This window comes from Capricornis sumatraensis, chromosome 6 (assembly GCF_032405125.1).
Source record: "Capricornis sumatraensis isolate serow.1 chromosome 6, serow.2, whole genome shotgun sequence".
NCBI lineage: Eukaryota > Metazoa > Chordata > Mammalia > Artiodactyla > Bovidae > Capricornis > Capricornis sumatraensis.
Window position 1 is genome coordinate 73,511,975 of NC_091074.1, and position 19,695 is coordinate 73,531,669.

The 19,695-nt window shown below is 38.7% G+C and overlaps 1 protein-coding gene and 1 pseudogene across 2 annotated transcripts in view; both read right to left on the reverse strand.

The window, feature by feature from the left end:
* Positions 1-490: 490 nt before the first annotated feature.
* Positions 491-19,695, reverse strand: part of LOC138080952 (testis-expressed protein 10-like) — a 29,619-nt gene continuing 10,414 nt past the window's right edge. The window contains exons 5-9 of one of the 2 annotated variants that reach the window (XM_068973864.1): positions 18,980-19,092; positions 10,208-10,446; positions 9,363-9,498; positions 7,808-7,983; positions 491-2,390 (exon numbers count right to left, since the gene is read on the reverse strand). In XM_068973864.1, coding sequence (XP_068829965.1) covers positions 2,371-2,390; positions 7,808-7,983; positions 9,363-9,498; positions 10,208-10,446; positions 18,980-19,092 — 684 coding nt within the window. In that variant the 3' untranslated portion in view covers positions 491-2,370. Of the gene's footprint in view, positions 2,391-2,630; positions 4,585-7,807; positions 7,984-9,362; positions 9,499-10,207; positions 10,447-18,979; positions 19,093-19,695 lie in introns of those variants that run through there. The other variant, XM_068973863.1, reaches the window with a different exon arrangement.
* LOC138081210 (nicotinamide/nicotinic acid mononucleotide adenylyltransferase 1 pseudogene) lies at positions 2,635-4,041 on the reverse strand (annotated as a pseudogene).

Sequence of the window (19,695 nt, forward strand, 5' to 3'; positions counted from 1 at the left end):
CAGTGTGGCATTTCTCACATCCATTCATCTTTTTGATGATTAAGCTCTCAGTAAAGGCAAGGAGATCCAACCAGTCCATTCCAAAGGAGATCAGTCCTGGGTATTCTTTGGAAGGAATGATGCTAAAGCTGAAACTCCAGTACTTTGGCCACCTCATGCGAAGAGTTGACACATTGGAAAAGACTCTCGTGCTGGGAGGGATTGGGGGCAGGAGGAAAAGGGGACGACAGAGGATGAGATGGCTGGATGGCATCACCGACTCGATGGACCTGAGTTTGAGTGAACTCCGGGAGTTGGTGATGGACAGGGAGGCCTGGAGTGCTGCGATTCATGGGGTCGCAAAGAGTCGGGCACGACTGGGCGACTGAATTGAACTGAACTGAAAGGCTAAAAGCATTCATATTTCATAAAATCCTTGAGTGAGATCTGTCATTCTCTGTGGTTCCTTCTGTTCTAGGAAGGATGATGTCATCCTAAAGACCAATGGTGGATGACCAGTACTAGAACATGAGCCACAACAGATTAGTGTGAAGAGAATGTACATAAGACATGTAAGGGAGAGGCTTTCTACCTCTGGGGTGGTGCAGGCAGAGGGGGACAAAAACCCCTGTGCAGCTTTCTAAAGGACTTAGACCCCTCTCCCTTCCTCCAAAGGTGGTGCTGCTGGCAAGTGTGTCTTGGCAAAGTTTCACTGGATTTCAGACGTGTGCTGGAGAACAAATTATAGGTATAAAGTTTTTGCCAGAAGCACTTACAGCCTGTATTTTGCAGAGCTGGAGATGACTGATCAGTGGTGCATTTTACAAGATTGCTCTTTTAAGAATTACTTCTTTGGTCATCCTGGGGGAAGACTGCATAGAAAAATGTATGCATAAAATGTTAGTTCTCTTCATCACTGAAGTAAGGATCTTAAATGTACCCGTGCTTGTCACTCTGCTTCTCTTATGTGGTAAAGCCAGGATGTTCATTTTGAATTCTTTTTGTAGTTTGATTAAATGTTCTTCTGGTTGTAGTGCTGCTGATCCCTTGTTTTAAAGCTAAAGCAATGGTAATCACTTTGTAATGTATAAAAGGACTGAATCACTGTATTGCGTACAGTGTTGTGGGTCAATTACACTTCAAAAACCAGACAGAAAAACTCCTAAAAAAAGAGATCAGATTTGAGGTTACCAGAGATGGGGGAACTGGATGAAGAGAATCAAAGGGTAAAAACTTCCAGGTATAAGATAAAAAGTACAAGGGTTGTAATGTACAACAGGATCAATATAATTAACACTGCTATGTATTATATATGACAATTATTAAGAGAGTAATTCCTAGAGTTCACATCACAAGGAAACTTATTTTTTTTCTTTTTACTTTGTATCTATATGAGAAAATGATGCTTACTAAACTTACTGCAGTTATCATTTCATGATATATTTAAATTAAATAATTATACTGTAGGCTTCAGTCAGTCAGTCAGTTCAGTTGCTCAGTCATGTCTGACTCTTTGCGACCCCATGAATTGCAGCATGCCAGGCCTCCCTGTCCATCACCAACTCCTGGAGTTTACCCAAACTCATGTCCATCGAGTTGGTGATGCCATCCAGCCATCTCATTCTCTGTCGTCCCCTTCTCCTCCTGCCCCCAATCCCTCCCAGCATCAGTCTTTTCCAATGAGTCAACTCTTCACATGAGGTGGCCAAAGTATCGGAGTTTCAGCTTTAGCATCAGTCCTTACAAAGAACAACCAGGACTGATATCCTTTAGGATGGACTGGTTGGATTTCCTTGCAGTCCAAGGGACTCGCAAGAGTCTTCTCCAACACCAGAGTTCAAAAGCATCAATTCTTTGGTGCTCAGCTTTCTTGACAGTACAGCTTTCACACCCATACATGACCACTGGAAAAAACATAGCCTTTAAACAGACCTTTGTTGACAAAGTAATGTCTCTGCTTTTGAATATGCTATCTAGGTTGGTCATAACTTTCCTTCCAAGGAGTAAGCTCTTTTAATTTCATGGCTGCAGTCACCATCTGCAGTGATTTTGGAGCCCCCCAAAATAAAGTCTGACACTGTTTTGACTGTTTCCCCATCTATTTCCCACGAAGTGATGGGACCAGATGCCATGATCTTCGTTTTCTGAATGTTGAGCTTTAAGCCAACTTTTTTCACTCTCCTGTTTCACTTTCCTCAAGAGGCTTTTTAGTTCCTCTTCACTTTCTGCCATAAGGGTGGTGTCATCTGCATATCTGAGGTTATTGATATTTCTCCCGGCAATCTTGATTCCAGCCTGTGCTTCTTCCAGTCCAGTGTTTCTCATGATGTACTCTGCATATAAGTTAAGTAAGCAGGGTGACAATATACAGAGCTTAGGCAGTGCTGTATGTCAATTATACCCCAACACAGCTGGAAAGACAAAAATAGAGATAAAAGGATTTGTACATCCTGAAAAAGAGAGACCATATTGAAAACATTCACCTTAGCAACTTCTGATAGACAGACAAAACTGATTTTGACTTACTACTGATTTTTATCAAACTTTTAATATTTAGTTTAAGTGACAGGATCACAATTCTTTCCCCCAGTTACTAACACTTTGATTGTCTCAAATTCCCCAAAGGAAATCCAAAATATCATGCTGTAGAATTTTTTATGACTTAGAATCTGCACTATTTTTCTGTGAAGGAGCCAGTATCATCCCAAAATGCCTCTCTTCACTCTTGGAGTCATAAAAATTATGCTTTTCAGTATACTCTTGGACAAGATCTAGTACCAAACAGTGAATGCTCTAACTCCTTCTGAGGGCTTGCTGGGTCTTTGTGAATAAGATGTCATTGGTGATCCATTCATTCACCAGAAGAATGTTGTTCTGATGTTTTCACAGAACATCTGGTTCACAGATGAATTTCTGAACAACAGTTCCAGCCTGAGTAATACCTATGAGCTCATACTTTCTTACAATTTGAGTGAAATCCTCATTCTTCCACAGGTTGGGATCACCAAAGGACCCCAATAAATCTGCCCCACACAGCAAGATTACCTTTGGCACACCTTTTGCTTCTGACCCGACGGATTTCTTTTGACTAAAATTTTGACTTTGTTCAGCCAACTTCCTCCTACATTCCGATCTTTCTGGCATAGGTGAGTCCTTCTGGTGATCACAGCTCCTAGCCTCCAATTTCTCTCGATGGTGTCTGAGCACCTTAGCAGTCTCTAGCCACTCCTTCTGAAGGTTTTCCCATGCACCCACTTCCACCTACTTTGAATTCTTGGTGGCAAGATATGCAATGATAACTCGGCAATGGGCAAAGAAGAGTTTGATGCTTCTTATATACCTTGCTGACAGGATAAATTGTGCCTTGTCTAACTGTATATTTTCCTATTGTGTTCATGTAGTTCTTGACCAGTTCAAACAACCTGAGGTGCATGTTGATGACTGAAATTAAAAAACCGCAAGCAAGAACCATAGTTGTCTTCTCAGAATTTTCTAGGCTAACAATCTTAAGTTGTTGGTCTAAGTGCAAAACCCTGATACGTCCTTTGTCATTCCTACAAAGGAAATTCTGTCATTCTGAAGCGTTTTTCAAGGCTGGGTGTCAGAGTCATTCCAACTTGTGTGTCAACAGTCTTCTTCAAGCTGAGCTAGAACAGAGGATCCGCATGCATATTGTGACTCACGTCCTCAAGGTTGACTGACAAGAATCCTTGTATCTCATTGCTTTAATTTACATATCTTAGTTTATCAAGTGGAATTTTAAAGTAGTTTTCTTGTTATTGCCCATTCATATCCTTTGTTGCTTTTTTAAAATAGGAACTCCTTAACTTTGTTGCTTTTGTGTTGTTATTTGTTGTCATCTTGTTGTTGTCATCATCTTGGTAGTTCATTTGTAAGAATTTTTGGGTATTTTCAGTTCAGTTCAGTTCAGCTGCTCAGTCGTGTCCGACTCTTTGTGACCTCATGAATCGCAGCACGCCAGGCCTCCCTGTCCATCACCATCTCCCAGAGTTCACTCAGACTTACATCCATCGAGTCAGTGATGACATCCAGCCATCTCATCCTCGGTTGTCCCCTTCTTCTCCTGCCTATTTTAGACTTTGATTTATTGTCTTTTACATATGTCTCAAAAACTTACAGTATGCTTCATATATGTTGTTCCCTGTCTGTTAAAGTGTTTTAAAACACTCTATGGGTATCAACTGTTGATTGAAAATGTTGATTGTCTTTAATGTTTTTGGTGTATTTATATGGTTTTCCCTATCCTTAGGTTAGCTTTTTTTTTTTCTTCTTACTTTTGCTCTTTAATCTATTTAGAGTTCAATTATGTCTCCAATAACTAGGTAAATAAAGAGAGGGAAAGGGAAAAAGCTTCCTTACAGAAGAATTCCAATTAATAAATGTGGGCAGAATGAGGAAAACCGGAAATTACCACTAGAACATCACAGTTACATTGTTGGAGGCAATATCCATGGATGAATGCCAAATATTTATTAATTACTATGGTGATTGTGACATATGTCTGCAAGTTCTTTGTTATTTCTCTCTCCAGGAGGTGAAGGTAAATTCCCCTCTGTTAAGTGTGGGCTGGACCGTGTCTGTCTTCTAATAAATAGAGAACAGAAAGGAAAAAATAATAACTTCAGAGCAGAAAATATGGGCAGACACCAATTAACCTAGTGACCAAATTAAGGTTGCCAGTAACAAATCATTTTGACATCATACATCTTCTGATAAAATGTGATGAGACAGGCAAATCACCCTAACTGTATTTTTATAAAAATAAGTTCTCCCTCCAATTTTTCCAAACTCCATCTAATCAAGGGACAACAATAGACAAACCCAAACTGAAGGACATTTTACCAGATACTTGACCAGTATTCTTCAAAAGCATCAAGAGAAATAAGACAGATTGATAAACTGTCTGATTAAAAAATATTTAGAAATGTGATGACTAAATGCAGTATGTGGTTTTGAGAAATCAGTGGAAAAATGGGTTACATTGAAATAAAATTTAGTTGATAGTAATGTATCAATGTTAATTTCTTAGTATTGATAAATGTGCAATGGTTATGTAAGGTAACACTGGGGGAATCTGAATGAAGGATAGATATAAGGAAACTCTTTGTACTCCTGGAAACTCTTCTGCAAATCTAAGTGAAATTTGTCTAAATAGAAATGTATTTCCAGACGAATGGATAAGAAAGCTGTGGTACTTATACACAATGGAGTATTACTCAGCCATTAAAAAGAATACATTTGAATCAGTTCTAATGAGGTGGATGAAACTGGAGCCAATTATACAGAGTGAAGTAAGCCAGAAAGAAAAACACCAATACAGTATATTAACACATATATGTAGAATTTAGAAAGATGATAATGATAACCCTGTATGCGAGACAGCAAAAGAGACACAGATGTATAGAACAGACTTTTGGACTCTGTGGGAGAGGGAGAGGGTGGGATGATTTGGGAGAATGGCATTGAAACATGTATACTATCATGTAAGAAACGAATCGCCAGTCTAGGTTTGATACAGGATACAGGATGCTTGGGGCTGGTGCACTGGGATGACCCAGAGTGATGATATGGGGAAGGAGGTGGGAAGGGGGTTCAGGATTGGGAACTCATGTACACTCATGGCAGATTCATGTCAATGTATGGCAAAACCAATACAGTATTGTAAAGTAAAATTTAAAAAATGTATTTCCAATTAAAAAAATTTTTTTGTGAAGCTTAACACCTTGCAAGTAGTATAAACAATCTCAGGGAATTTTTCATAGCAATATGATGTGCGTTTTGGAGACTGACAAACTTGACTTAAAAATTGCCTTTCAGTAAAAACAATAGGGCAAAAAGACATACTTTACTTAAAACCAATAGTTTAAAAAAAGCAAACAGGAGATTGTATAATACCATGCATAGGAAAGGATCTTGGGTTCATAGTATCCTGGACACTTGGGATCCTGGGCACTCCCACAGGTAGAAAGGTTCTTTCAATGAACTTGAAACAACTTCATTTCAAAGTTGTTGTGAACATATCTCACAGCTTTGTGCTGTCCCTGAGTGCTGGGGGTGCGAGTCAGAGTGACTCTAGTCATTGTCCACATCTTGTCTTGAATCCTTGATTCTAAGACAATGGTCATAAAGACTGGATAGACAGCAAAGTGACACATTAGCTTTCAGAATTTTGAGTGTTACTGATTCCTGCATCTGTGGTGTTGCCTGTTTCCCTTTCTGGCAGCTGGGGTACTCAGCAGAGAAAACCACTTGAGGAAAAAGTGTTGCAGCTCACCTGGTTCTAAAGACCTTGTAATTCTCTGAGAGGGGTGGGAAGACTAGGCAGGTGCTGCTCTGATGAAGTCAGAGGAGTAAGCAGGGAGGAAGACCTGCTCTCCGCCACTGTGTCCAGGTCTTACCCATCCCTCCCAATCTTGTCACAAACGTTTTTGTGACTTTCCAGAGGGAAAGACCAGATGAACCTTATCCCTCAGAGAAAGAGGAGGAAAATGGAACGTGTGCCACCTCCACCACACCAAAGATTGTGTGCCCCAGGTATGCACTTTCTGTCTAGCTCCTATTGGGTTCTCTCTTTCTGTTGGCAGTAAACACTGCAAATGTTTTTGGAGTAAAAATCATTGTCATTTCTGAAAGTAACTGACTCTGAAGGCTTCTTTTTCCTCTTTTCTCAGTCTCTAAAATATAGGATCATTCTTCAGATGCCTTTCAGTTATTGCAGACTTTGAGTACTCCCATGTTAATCTATTTCCTTATAAATCCTACTTATAAAAATCAATTTCTTCTTTTGCCCTCCTACTGTCTGCTCATATTCTTTAATTCAAACACTTATAATAATTTATTAATTCATCATACTACTTTTAGCTTCTTTAGTTTATCCTAGGAATAGCTGAAAAATTTTTTTGTATAAGCTATGGCTTGACAGGCACATTTTTCTGGTCAAATCGTGCAACACTGTCTATTACCTACAAGCACCCTTCTAAAAGTCTTGGTCTAGACGTCCAGCCTTGCTGTCCATTGTCTATAGTATTTTTCAACATTATGTCCATTGTTTCTCAGCCTGGTTTGCTAAGTGAAAGAAGCCAGACTGAAAAGACCCACATTATACAATTTCATCTAAGAAATGACCAAAATAGGCAAATACAAAGAGACAGAAATGGTGAGCAGCGGTTGCCAGGAGCTGAGGAAGGAAGAAATGAGGATACAGGGACGGACTACTAATGGTAGAGTTTCTTTCTGAGGTGATAAAAATATTCTGGAATAAGAGAATAGTGACTATTGCACAATCTTGGGAATATGCTAAAAATTAATGAATTGCACAGTGTGAAATGGCCAATTTTATGGTATATGAATTGTGTCCCAATAATAAATACTAATTATACATATGTATATATGTCAGTATGTTTTTATTGATATTTTTGCTTAAAGAATGAAAAGGTTTTAGGGGTGAATAAAAAATTAATATATGAAAGCCACACAAGATATTGATAATGATTAAATAAGTAAAATGTGCCAAAGTTTTAAAAGAATTTTGTAAGAATACCAGATCAGTTTTGAATTTGTGAGTTTCATGGCTTAAAAGACAATTTAAGATTTGAAGAAACATCTACAACCTTTAATTTTCTAAAACTATTGTATTAAGTAATACTACTGAAAATGAATTTACTGGTTGATATTTTGTTCATTTTACCATGGTATAATTAATGCCTAATTTGAAGCAAAAGTAAAACCTAAAGATCTCCCCTTTGCAACATCGTTCCTAAGTTGGGGCAGACAGATTACTACTTACACAGGTACACAAAACTCTTACCATAGATTCGGAGAGCAGTAACTTGTAAACTTTTGAGCAGCTCTTTATTTGCTCGGGCTGCAGCAGTATGGATAATGTCAATAAGCTGTGTTGAAAGTTCAGGGTTTCGGGAGCCGAGATGAGCAAGCTGCAGTGGTAAACCAGCCAACCAACGTGATAACACTTTACTACGGTATCTAAGGCCATCAAAGAGAAGAGAAATACACCACATTTATTTAAACATTTGAGAGCCTATAAGATGGCTGGCATCATTTATTCAGCTATAGCATTCTCTAAGGTTTATCCCACTGTATTTGAAAAGTTTATGTAATTTGGGGCACTATGTAAATTGTAGTTTTATCTTAAAGGACACAAACTCTACTTCACTTCTTGTGAACTATTTACACTAATTTGTAATAATTATTTTATTATTGATGCACTCAGTATAGGGTGCCCCACATTAAGTGGCTTCAAACTTGTGTTATTTCAGTTCTTTCCTATACTTGCTAACTCTCTAATGCCTCATCTCGGACACAGCAATCACTTTTGCTGTCCCCCAAGAGCTTAGTGATTTACACATGACCTTTGGAGTCTAACAGACCTGAACTTAAGTCTCAGTCTGGCTGCCCTTTAGCAGCATGACACTCACCAACTTATTTAACCTAAGCTTCCTTCTATAACCAACAGTACCTACATCGAAGTATGAGAATTACTGAAAAATTAAGAAAAGCCCTGACTCACAGTAAAGACTCGAATATGTTCTAATAACTACCTATGTATGCTGAGGTATCCCAAATCTCTTATCTTAACCCAAACATCTCTTCCAGACTATCCCAAATAAACCTCAAACTCACCATATCTAAAAACGGATTCCTTAGTTCTACTCTTTGTGTTGTCTATGTCACCAGACAGCACCAAACTAAGCCAGGAACTTTCTCACTTTAAAATACTCCCATTTTTAAAAATTTATTGAAACATTTTTGACACACAGTATTATCTTAGTTTCAGGAATATATCACATAATAATCTGACAACTGTACACACTGCAAGTGGTCACCACAAGTCTAGTAACCACCTGTCCTAATAAAAGTTACTGTAGTATTACTGGTCATATTCTTTATGCTGTATATTACACCCCCATGGCTTATTTACTTTATAAGTAAGTTTGTACCTTTTAATCTCCTTCACCTATTGTACACTTCTCCTCTTCCACTGCCCTCATTCTTATACCATATGTCCCAATATGTCACTAAGGGCCAGAGGTTAAACCTCCATAAAATTTACGGGAAGCAAAAGAAAAAGCTGAGGCTGCTACAGGTGGTTCCAATTGTCCTTTAGCTGTTAAGCAGACAAGTGGAAATATATGCTCAAAGAGACGTTTACCTTCTCAGTTATGTGTATAAAGGTTACTGGAACTATTATGTACACCTCTTTATAAAAAAAATTTTTTTAATGAAACCAAAAAGGATAAAAGACAGAATTTCTCCAAAGATTTAATCACTCTATCATCTTATTATACAGATTACAAAGTAACCTGGTAAGAAAAAGAAAAGCAAAATAACATAGGGAACTGTACCGGATTCTGTAAGATCTCAGTTCTTCTTTTTGATAGATTTTACTGAAAAACTTCAGTAACAAAGTCCGAACTGGAATGAGCAGGCCTCTTTGCTGATACAATGTATAAACTGCCTTTATGAGAGACTCTGTCGCCTCTAAAAACAAGAGAAAACAACTGCATGTGAGTCAAAATGTTTCTTTACCAGCACCATAATTCTTCTAAAAAGCACAGAAGCACCTTGTTCCTATGACAAAGCAGATTTTAGCCACAAACTGATGACTACCATCAAAATCCTACATCAATGGCCTAATACAAAAGTCAAACCAACCAGAGATTACAGTACAAATATTCCTAAGAGACAACAAACCTAGGAAAGGACAGCGAAAAACAGAATACTAGAAAGGTGGATAAGCCAGGAACCAACCAGGAAAGCTGTTTTGAATGAAAAGAATTATTAAGTCACAGTAAAAATTGACAATGCAACATAATTTCAAGTAGCAAGAAAGGTAAAGAGAGAAGGATCAATTTCTAGTCAAATTAGATCAGAAAAGAGTACTTCTTCATCCTTAGGCTCAATGTCACTTCCTCTTAATAAAACATACCTCCTTTCACTCCAACTATATAATCTACTAGAAAACCTTCCCATCAGCTTCAGAGTGGACCTACTCACTGAAAAAGGGGTGTTCTCAGCAATCAGGGTTCAAGGAGATATTCCTTCATGATTATGCTAGCTACCTTTTATGGCTTGAACGTAAATGACTATGTGAAATGTTTGACAGTTATGAACTCAAAGTTAGACTCTAAATGTTAATAGCATGCATAAGAGCTCCTCTCTTAAATAAGGACAGAGCATTAACACCTACCTCTGTTTGGCTGTATCTGCATTAACCTCCAGGAGACTCCAAGCAATCTGTTCAGCTGCTTACTATTTAGCCTAGAGCCATCTTCAAGGGTTTCTGTTACAAATTTCCTTATCCTTTCTATCCAACTGGAATCCTTCTGCAAAGTTGAGGCATTTGCCAGGGAGACCATGATATCAGACAGTGTTAAATTCAGTAAAAGATGATCTACATTATTCGAGAGAATCGTGCAATGCTTGATGCTAAAAACAAAGACATACGTAACTGTTACGTGTTGTATCTACCATGCCTGCTTCACTAAAATACTTAACTATTCTTCCCAGATTCCCTGGTAGCTCAAAGGGTAAAGAGTCTGCCTGCAATGCGGGAGACCCAGGTTTGATCCCTGGGTTAGGAAGATCCCCTGGAGAAGGAAATGGCAACCCACTCCAGTATTCTTATCTGGAAAATTCCATGGATGGAGGAGCCTGGCAGGTTACGTACAGTCCATGGGGTCACAAAGAGTCGGACACCACTAAGTGACTTCACTTTCACTTCATTCCTCCCAGAATGAATTGCCAAGAAGGTAGGTATATAAAAGCGACTGTAAGTAAACTATTCATTACAGAATCAGGGTTGTTAAGGGATAAATTAAGAATGCATACTGCTCAGTTCATTACCCAAGTTGCTATTCACACAAAAAATACAGGCCCTTGAAACACTGCTTGGTAATCCTATATGTAATGTGGGGATAAGAACACTTGAAAACTTCAACACACTTGAAGATTTTAAGCAGATATTTATATTAGGATGAAACTCACAATAGACCTTGATTCTGCTTCTAACTAATTTTGACTTAACAGAATCACTGATTTCTCCTGACCACAATTTCCTTATGTGTGAAGACTGGTCTAAATAAGCCCGATTCTGAAACAACTTAATTTTATCACTCACATATTGAAATCACTTTTTCCTAGCCATATAAAACACATTGCTTTCAAAGCTTGAAAGAAATTTCAAAAAAAGGTTCTAACAGATTATCTTAACAAAAACAAAGTTTGCAACGAAGGATATAAACCACTAGATACATAAACACTATATAAACACTGTAGATTTCAGGCTACACTGCATTCAACAGCAGGGCAGAGCCTATTTATTTTCATGTCCAGAAACACGGAAGTTGATTAAACTAAAAAAATACCTGAAACTAACTTATTTTAAAAGAAAAAGTTAACCCTGGATTAAGCATGAGAAAGGACACAGTAGTAACAAACCACAAATACAAGGGAAGGGAAATTTTTAACATTTGGTGTTATTAGGGTATCAAATGTAGAGTTAAGAATGACAAATGGGACCAGATCACAAAGAGTTGAAAGCTAAGGACACTGAAATCAATTCTGCAAGCACAGGAGTAACATAGTTGAAAAGTTCTTTCTTTTCTGCTGATGAAAAAGAAAAAATCAGTTACAAGACTCTAAACAAAGTAGTTGTATGTCTATTTGAGCAATACAGGCAAGACGTGACGAGCTCAAGAAACAATGCTGGTACAGACTAGGAGAAAGGGGGATGTATGGAAGAATAAAAGTTAGCTGGATCTGAAGTCTGCTTAAATGCATACATGCATGTGAGCTTTTAGCTCAGCTGGTAAAGAATCCGCCTGCAATGCAGGAGATCCCAGTTCGATTCCTGGGTTGGGAAGATCCCCTGGAGACGGGATAGGCCACCCAGTCCAGTATTCTTGGGTTTCCCTGGTACCTCAGCTGGTAAAGAATACGCCTGCAATGTGGGATACCCAGGTTCCATCCCGGGTTGGGAAGATCCCCTGGAGAAGGGCATGGCAACTCACTCCAGTATTCTTGCCTGGAGAATCCTCACGGACAGAGGAGCCTGGCAAACTACAGTCCATGGGGTCGCAAAGAGTCAGGACATGACTGAGAGTAAGCATAGCACAGCACAGCACAGCAAATGCCCAGCAAAAAACTGGGAATTCTATAACAAAGAGGAAGAATGAATGAAAACTGGGACAGATGACTAGCAATATATATACTACAAACCCAAAACTACTGGTAGGTTCTTTGCCCAACTGTTCAGTGTCCAAAACCAAGGCACATTGTTTACTAACCAGACCACACAAAAGCTCGACTGCAACATTTCTTCACCACAGGTAAAGCTTTTGAAGATCTACTTTAGTTTATCTTAAGCAGTATAACCTATTACTGTCTGGAAGGTGTCAACAGACATAGAAAAGTTGGGAGAATTCATCCTGCTCCTCCAAGAATTTACACAAAATTTTAGTCTAAATACACTGACCACCAATTCTATGAGGGAGGCAGGAAACTGGGGAAACTCATTTTCAGCAATGATAGAGGAGGAAATTAGAACTGAGTCCCTTCCTGAAAATAACTTTAAAAGCTGGATGAAATAGTTTTTAACAACTCAAAAGCATTCAAGAAGGAACAAGATGATGATCAATTGCTGGGTCCCCCAAATAAAGCAAGGCCACAGCACTCAACTTCCAAGGGCTGCTGCCAATTCCAACGAAAAGGCTAAAAAACTGAAGTAACCTTTCAGAGGCCTCACAGGGAAAAGTCAAACCCCAGAGCCAGACAAACACAGGGACTCTGGTATATTATTCCTACTTCAAGCTGGACCCTTAAGGGCTTTCCCTTTCAGAGTACAGGTGAACTGGAAGTAAAGAGAGCTCTTACATAAAACAGACCCAGTTATGCATCACCTCAGTAGTTAACAATTTTTCCCAACTAGATCTATAGATTCAACACAGTTCCAATCAAAACCCCAGCCAGTTACTTTATAGTTATCAACAAAATGATTTCTGAAGTTTATACACAAAAGCAAACACTAGACTACCCCATATAAGACTGAAGCGGAACAATGTTGGAGGACTCACAACCACTCAATTTCAAGACATACTGTACTACAGTAATCAAGACAGTATGGTACTGGTGAACGAACAGACAAACATAGGTTAATCCAAGAACCCCAAGAGAGGTCTGCAAGTACAGTCAACTGATGATTTTAGACAAAGGAGCAGAAGCAATCCAAAATAGAAACAATAGTCTTTTCCACAAACGGTGCTAGAATAACTGGACAGAAACTCTAGAACTGAAAAATAAAAACAAAACAAATTCAACAAATATATGTTTGAATGATAAAGAGAAACAGAAAAATCAGTAAGTGGGTCTTATACACATTCAATTAATCTTTAAAGGGAAGGAGAAAAATGGCACAAATATTTTTTTGAAGATGAGATCTTTTTCAGATGTGTTTACACACTTCATTCAAGATCTCAGATTTAAGAAGCTCACTGAATTCCAAGGAAAATCAATAAAAAAGAAAACCACACCTGGATACATCATTATCAAACTGCAGAAAATAAAAGACAAGGAGAAAAGTCTTATGGGAGGGGAGGGGGGAGTAACTTTTATAAAGTAGCAATAGTTCAGACTCATAGCTGACTTCCTAACAGCAGTGGAAACCAAGAGAGAGCCAAGTGTTGCTGTCAGTATGCTCAAACAAGAAAACTGCCAAACCCAAGTACTGTGCTCTGTTAAAATAGTCCTTGGAAATAAAGGAGAATACATATATTCTCCTTCATTATACATATATGTATTTGTGTGTGTGTATAAACCATCTAGCAGCTTCTAAATAAGCCTAATGAAGAGAGATGAAAAAAATGAAGAGCAAAAAAGTAGGATATACAGATGGTGGATACAAGTTCTCCCAAAATATTCATTTTTGCTTAAAGATTCAAATTTTATCTCTAGCTCAGACACTATTTTCCTGGAACTGATAGGCTTACTTTATTCATTTCTGAGAAAAACATCTGCAAATACCCAAGTCTGAATAACCACAGTTAGTCATTCAAATTAAAATCATGTCCATCACAGAAAATACAAACAGAATGACAAGTGCATTTCCTTGAGACAACCATCATTCTTTGGTATGCAGCCAAAATACTTTAGGCATACTTCCCATTTCACCACACAGAATATTAAAAATATGTGTTTTCAAGGACTGTGACTTCACAAGATTAGTAATTTTTACCACTTAAGAACAATTTTAAGTGAAACTGGCATGTTCTTTTAAACTGTGAATGCATGGTGGTGAAGAATACTGTTAGCCCTCCAGACCGTTCTGCATCCACGTATTCAACTGACCGCAGATGGGGTATCATGTTTATGAATTGTGGTTTTCTGAATCCACAGATGCAGAACTTGCATATTTGGAGGGCAACTTGCTTCTGCTGCTAAGTCGCTTCAGTCATGTCTGACTGTGAGACCCCACAGACGGCAGCCCACCAGGCTCCCCCATCCCTGGGATTCTCCAGGCAAGAACACTGGAGTGGGTTGCCATTTCCTTCTCCAATGCGTGAAAGTGAAGTCGCTCAGTTGTGTCCGACTCTTGGCGACCCCATGGACTGCAGCCTACCAGGCTCCTCTGTCCGTGGGATTTTCCAGGCAAGAGTACTGGAGTGGGTTGCCGTTGCCTTCTCCCAACTTGCTTCTAGGACAGTGAAAATACCATGTATGACACCGTGTCTTACACAAAACTCAGACTGTACAACACCAAGAGTGAACCCTAACATAAACCAAAGACTCTGAGTATAAATGATGTGTCAAGTTCGTATTTTACAACAGATATACAGCTCTGGTGTGGGATGCTGACAGTGAGGGAGGCCATGCATCCACAGAGGCAGGAGTACAGTATACGAGGACTCCATCTCTCTGTTCAATTTTACTATGAATCTAAAATTGCTCTAAAAACTAAACTCCATTTTTTAAAAAAAAGGAATGAAATGCTAGTAGCGCTACAACATGAATAAACGTTAAAGATATCATGCTAAGTGAAGTTAAACCAGACACAAAACAATATTTTAAGTTTCTACTGGTATGTGGTACCCAGAACACTCAAATTAATAAAGGAAGAAAAGTGCAATAGCAGTTCCCAGTACCTGCGGGAAGAAGAGGATAGGAAGTTATTATTTAATGTGTAGTGAGTTTCAGTTTGGTAACATGAAAACCGTGAATGTACTTAATGCCACCAATCAGTACACTTTAAAAATGGTCAAAATGTTAAATTTTATGCTATCGACATTCTACCACAATGAAAATAGTATCTTTTGTAACTCCACAGTTCCACCCAAGATTAAAAAAATCTAGACATCAGGTCAAAATTGAAAACCACTGGCCTAGGCCACATTGGCTCCTCCAACTTTAACTTGTGAATTTAGTAGATAGCCTCCAAAGGCTACATGCGAAATAGTCAATGCACTTCCTTATGGAAGTGTAAGAGCAGCCTGCAGACCCTCAAAACAAATCACTAGGGAAATTTATGATAGTCAATCCACTGTCAATCCACTTTTGTTAAGAATTCCACAATTTCACCACCTCAGTCTCTTCATAGTTCTTTTCACCTTTTATATCTTGGCACAAATTACTCCCTAGGCAGGCAGCCCTCTCTAGGACCTATGCCCCCCATGAAAGAGCAAGACCAGCTCCTTACTACATTGATATACTCTTGTTACCCTATTCTTTTTCCTAAGTGCCTTCAACATATTAAGTGTCCAATAAAGTGAATAATGACAGTACACCCATATGCTCGAGTAGTTTCAGTTCAGTTGTTCAGTCGTGTCTGACTCTTTGCGACCCCATGAATCGCAGCACGCCAGGCCTCCCTGTCCATCACCAACTCCAGGATTTTACCCAAACTCACGTCCACCAAGTCGGCGATGCCACCCAGCCATCTCATCCTCTGTCATCCCCTTCTCCTCCTGCGCCCAATCCCTCCCAGCATCAAGGTCTTTTCCAATGAGTCAACTCTTTGCATGAGGTGGCCAAAGTATTAGAGTTTCAGCTTCGGCATCAGTCCTTCCAATGAACACCCAGGACTGATTCCTTTAGGATGGACTGGTTGGATCTCCTTGCAGTCCAAGGGACTCTCAACAGTCTTCTCCAACACCACAGTTCAAAAGCATCAATTCTTCGGCACTCAGCTTTCTTCACAGTCCAACTCTCACATCCATACATGACCACTGGAAAAACCATAGCCTTGACTAGACGGACCTTTGTTGGCAAAATAATGTCTCTGCTTTTTAATACTCTATCTAGGTTGGTCATAACTTTCCTTCCAAAGAGTAAGCATCTTTTAATTTCATGGCTGCAATCACCATCTGCCGTGATTTTGGAGCCCCCCAAAATAAAGTCTGACACTGTTTCCACTGTTTCCTCATCTATTTCCCATGAAGTGATGGGACCAGATGCCATGATCTTAGTTTACTTACATTTAATGGTCTACCAAATTCCAAACATCCTTTTATTCTATCTCATTTTGATAAAAATTATATCTGAAACCTCTTACTTGACAACATAAAAAACACATATAATTATATTCACACGTTGAAGGATATTCTAAAGCTTATCCCACGCATCTGATTAAAAACTTCTGTGTCAATAAGAAAACTGTATCTGGAGGAAACAAACCCTAACAACTTACTTGCTCAAGAAAGTATCTCCCTATTTGGTTCTGTCACCTCCAATTCCAGAAACTCTAAATTAATGGTCCTAAAACGTGGTTTTGATCCAACCAATAGTCTTCAATGCCAAAAGGACCAAGGATGAAAGAGAAATGAGGGTCAGAGACAAAAAAATGACTTTCAACATTAAGGGTATTCATCAATAGAAACTGATGTGATGCAGGTCTGTCCCATGTTCTCCATTACACCATTCTATGGCTTTCTCATGCCCTGTAATATCTCCTTCCATTACTACAATCATCCTCCACTTCACTTCTGCCTGCTAAAGTCACATTCATGTTAAAACACTATTCTCCAACACTGCTTTGTCTGTTTATCCTAACAAGGATCTGTCTCCTCCTATGAATTCCTATAGCATTTCTTAATCATAAAGTTCTAATGACATTTAAATATGCCTTGTGTTAAGTATGTAGATTCATTTTTCTTCCTGCAAGTTACTGAGCTTTTGTTTCTCAGCCTTAAAACCACCCTTCCACACTCTTACTTTGTGATTCTGGGAGTGAGTCACATTTTCTCCTTTACAGTTTGCTTCTTGTTAGGCTCTGCCAATAAAGTACTTGTTATTGTTTAGTCACTAAGCTGTGTCAGACTCTTTTGCAACCCCGTGGACTGCAGCCCGCCAGGCTACTGTCCATGGGGTTTCCCAGGCAAGAATACTGGAGCGGGTAGCCATTTCCTTCTCCAGCCGATCTTACCAACCGAGGGATTGAAATCTGTCCCCTGCATTGGCAGGATTCTCTACCACTGAGCCAGCTGGGAAGCAAAGAGGTACTTGAGACTGGAAAGCTGTAAGAGGAAAATGCGGCACTTTCTGTTTGCTTCCTACTTCTAGTTTTTGCTCCCTTTTGCCACCAGTGCAACCCAACCACTCTTCAGGCCAGCAGCAGTTCATTCTAGCAGCCAGAGTCTGCTCCAGTCTGTATTTCCCTGACACAGAACCAGCATCATTGTGCCCCTGGAACACCAGTGCCAGCCAGCCAGAACCCCCTTTGCTGAATCCTGTACCCCTATCCCACTAGGCCCCTCTCCTGATCTCAGACATCAGTCCCAGCTGAGTGCAAACCCCGTCCTAGAGGGCTGAGTTTGGGCTCCAGACAGCGACTCAAGATACCTGCCCTCTTCTCTCTGTTCTCCCAGTCGAGAGGCAGTGGCCGCTTCCTGCAGGCCTACCTCTGCAGTACCGTACTGCTCCCATTCGCCTTTCCACTATGAAGTGGAAATACCTAGTTTCCATTTTCCATCAAACTAGGAAATACCTAGTGTAATACCTAGTTAAAACCCGTTTGTATTAAATTCTCTGTGAAAATCACTGGTATGATTTCCATCTCATGACTAGAGTCTGACACACATTTTTATCAATTTTAAGATTTTGTATTGATTTTTGCAATTTATGAAATCACTTAAGAGATCAAAGAGTATACGTTAGGACATCTAATTATCTGTCATAATACTTTACTTACAGTGAGAGACCAAAAAACTTTGGTGAATGAATGAAATTTATCTGCCTACAACATACTTTTCACTTCTGAGCATATCCTCTGAACTCTGCCCAAAGAGCCTCACTGATTCTCCTCACTGTTCTTCCTTTTGATAAATTTAAGAACCTTCTGACAAACTTTAACATCTGTTCAAGTGTTTGCTCATTTGGGGAATTACACCTTGAGTTTTCTAACTTGTATCTGCTTGTCAAATTTTATTGGGTAATTTGTTTTTACGTTTATCTGCTCTTACTTCAGGTAATCATTTGAAATAACTTCCAGGCTTACACTTTTCCAGTGAAACTTCATCCATAATTCATTCTTTCCACTTATTTTAAAAAAGAGAGCTACTTTTCTCCAATTATCTCTCTTCCATCAGGATACTGATAATAGTTATATTACGCTTCCCTGTGTATATAAATGAGAGCAGAAACTAGTGATGTTATGCTCTCAAAGATTCAGTAATTACACAGCGCCTCTCACAAATAAACTATCCACTCTTAGCAAATTTTTATTAAATTCTTATCTATACAATTTGATAGCTGACACTCATTTAGCACAAAACATTCACTTTACAGATTAAAAATAAAAATAAAAGTTAAGTAAAATTGCAAGTCCAGGGCTTAAAGTGACTTAACATCAGATACTATAGCTTTTATCTTTACTTCACAAAGTCTATATAAAAACACCTCACAGTGTACAAAGTTCAGTTTAAGACTGTTTTCTGAAAATGTCAGATTAAACAGTGGAAGAGAATGGCAATACCTTTTATTTGTCTCTTTCCTTTTTTGCTTGGTTATTTCTTTTAAGGCATATGGAAAATTATTCATAAAATGGTGTTTGAAATCAATAAGGTAATTCTTTCGAAGCCATGACTCCTAGTAAAATAAGCACAGATTAGAAAATCTATAAGAAACAATAACTTAAAATAGCAAATAAGACTTTAAGCAGAAACAACAACTTGTCAATATTCACTTACAAATTTACCCTTATAATACATCTTCTGCTAATGATATAATATGTAAATATCTTAAAATCTGAATAAACTGTTAGGCCATCCAATTTTCACCCACAGTTCTTTTTGCTGGTTTTATTTTTACATGCATTTATCTACTTAGAAGGAGAAAAAAGGGAGAAAGTTAAGATTTACTAAAATTCTACATTCAAACTACTAATATTTATAAAATATACAAGAAAATCTTCTCCCTAGTATTCCATCTAAGAGTAACTATTCTCTAGAAATGCTACTGCTTGTTAAAGGCATTTCACACCTTCACAAGTCACTGTACTTGTCTAAAATTCTTCAGCAGTATTCTTCAATGTATCATGTTCTCCTACCTGAAACACTGATTTCCTGCTATCCAGAGGACCAATCATTGCAGTCTGCCAGTAACTGAGGGGTTGCTTGGGATATGGGACATGAGATGCTACAATAGCTAGCTCCAGCTCCAGCAAAACTGGAGGCCAAACTCAGACCATAA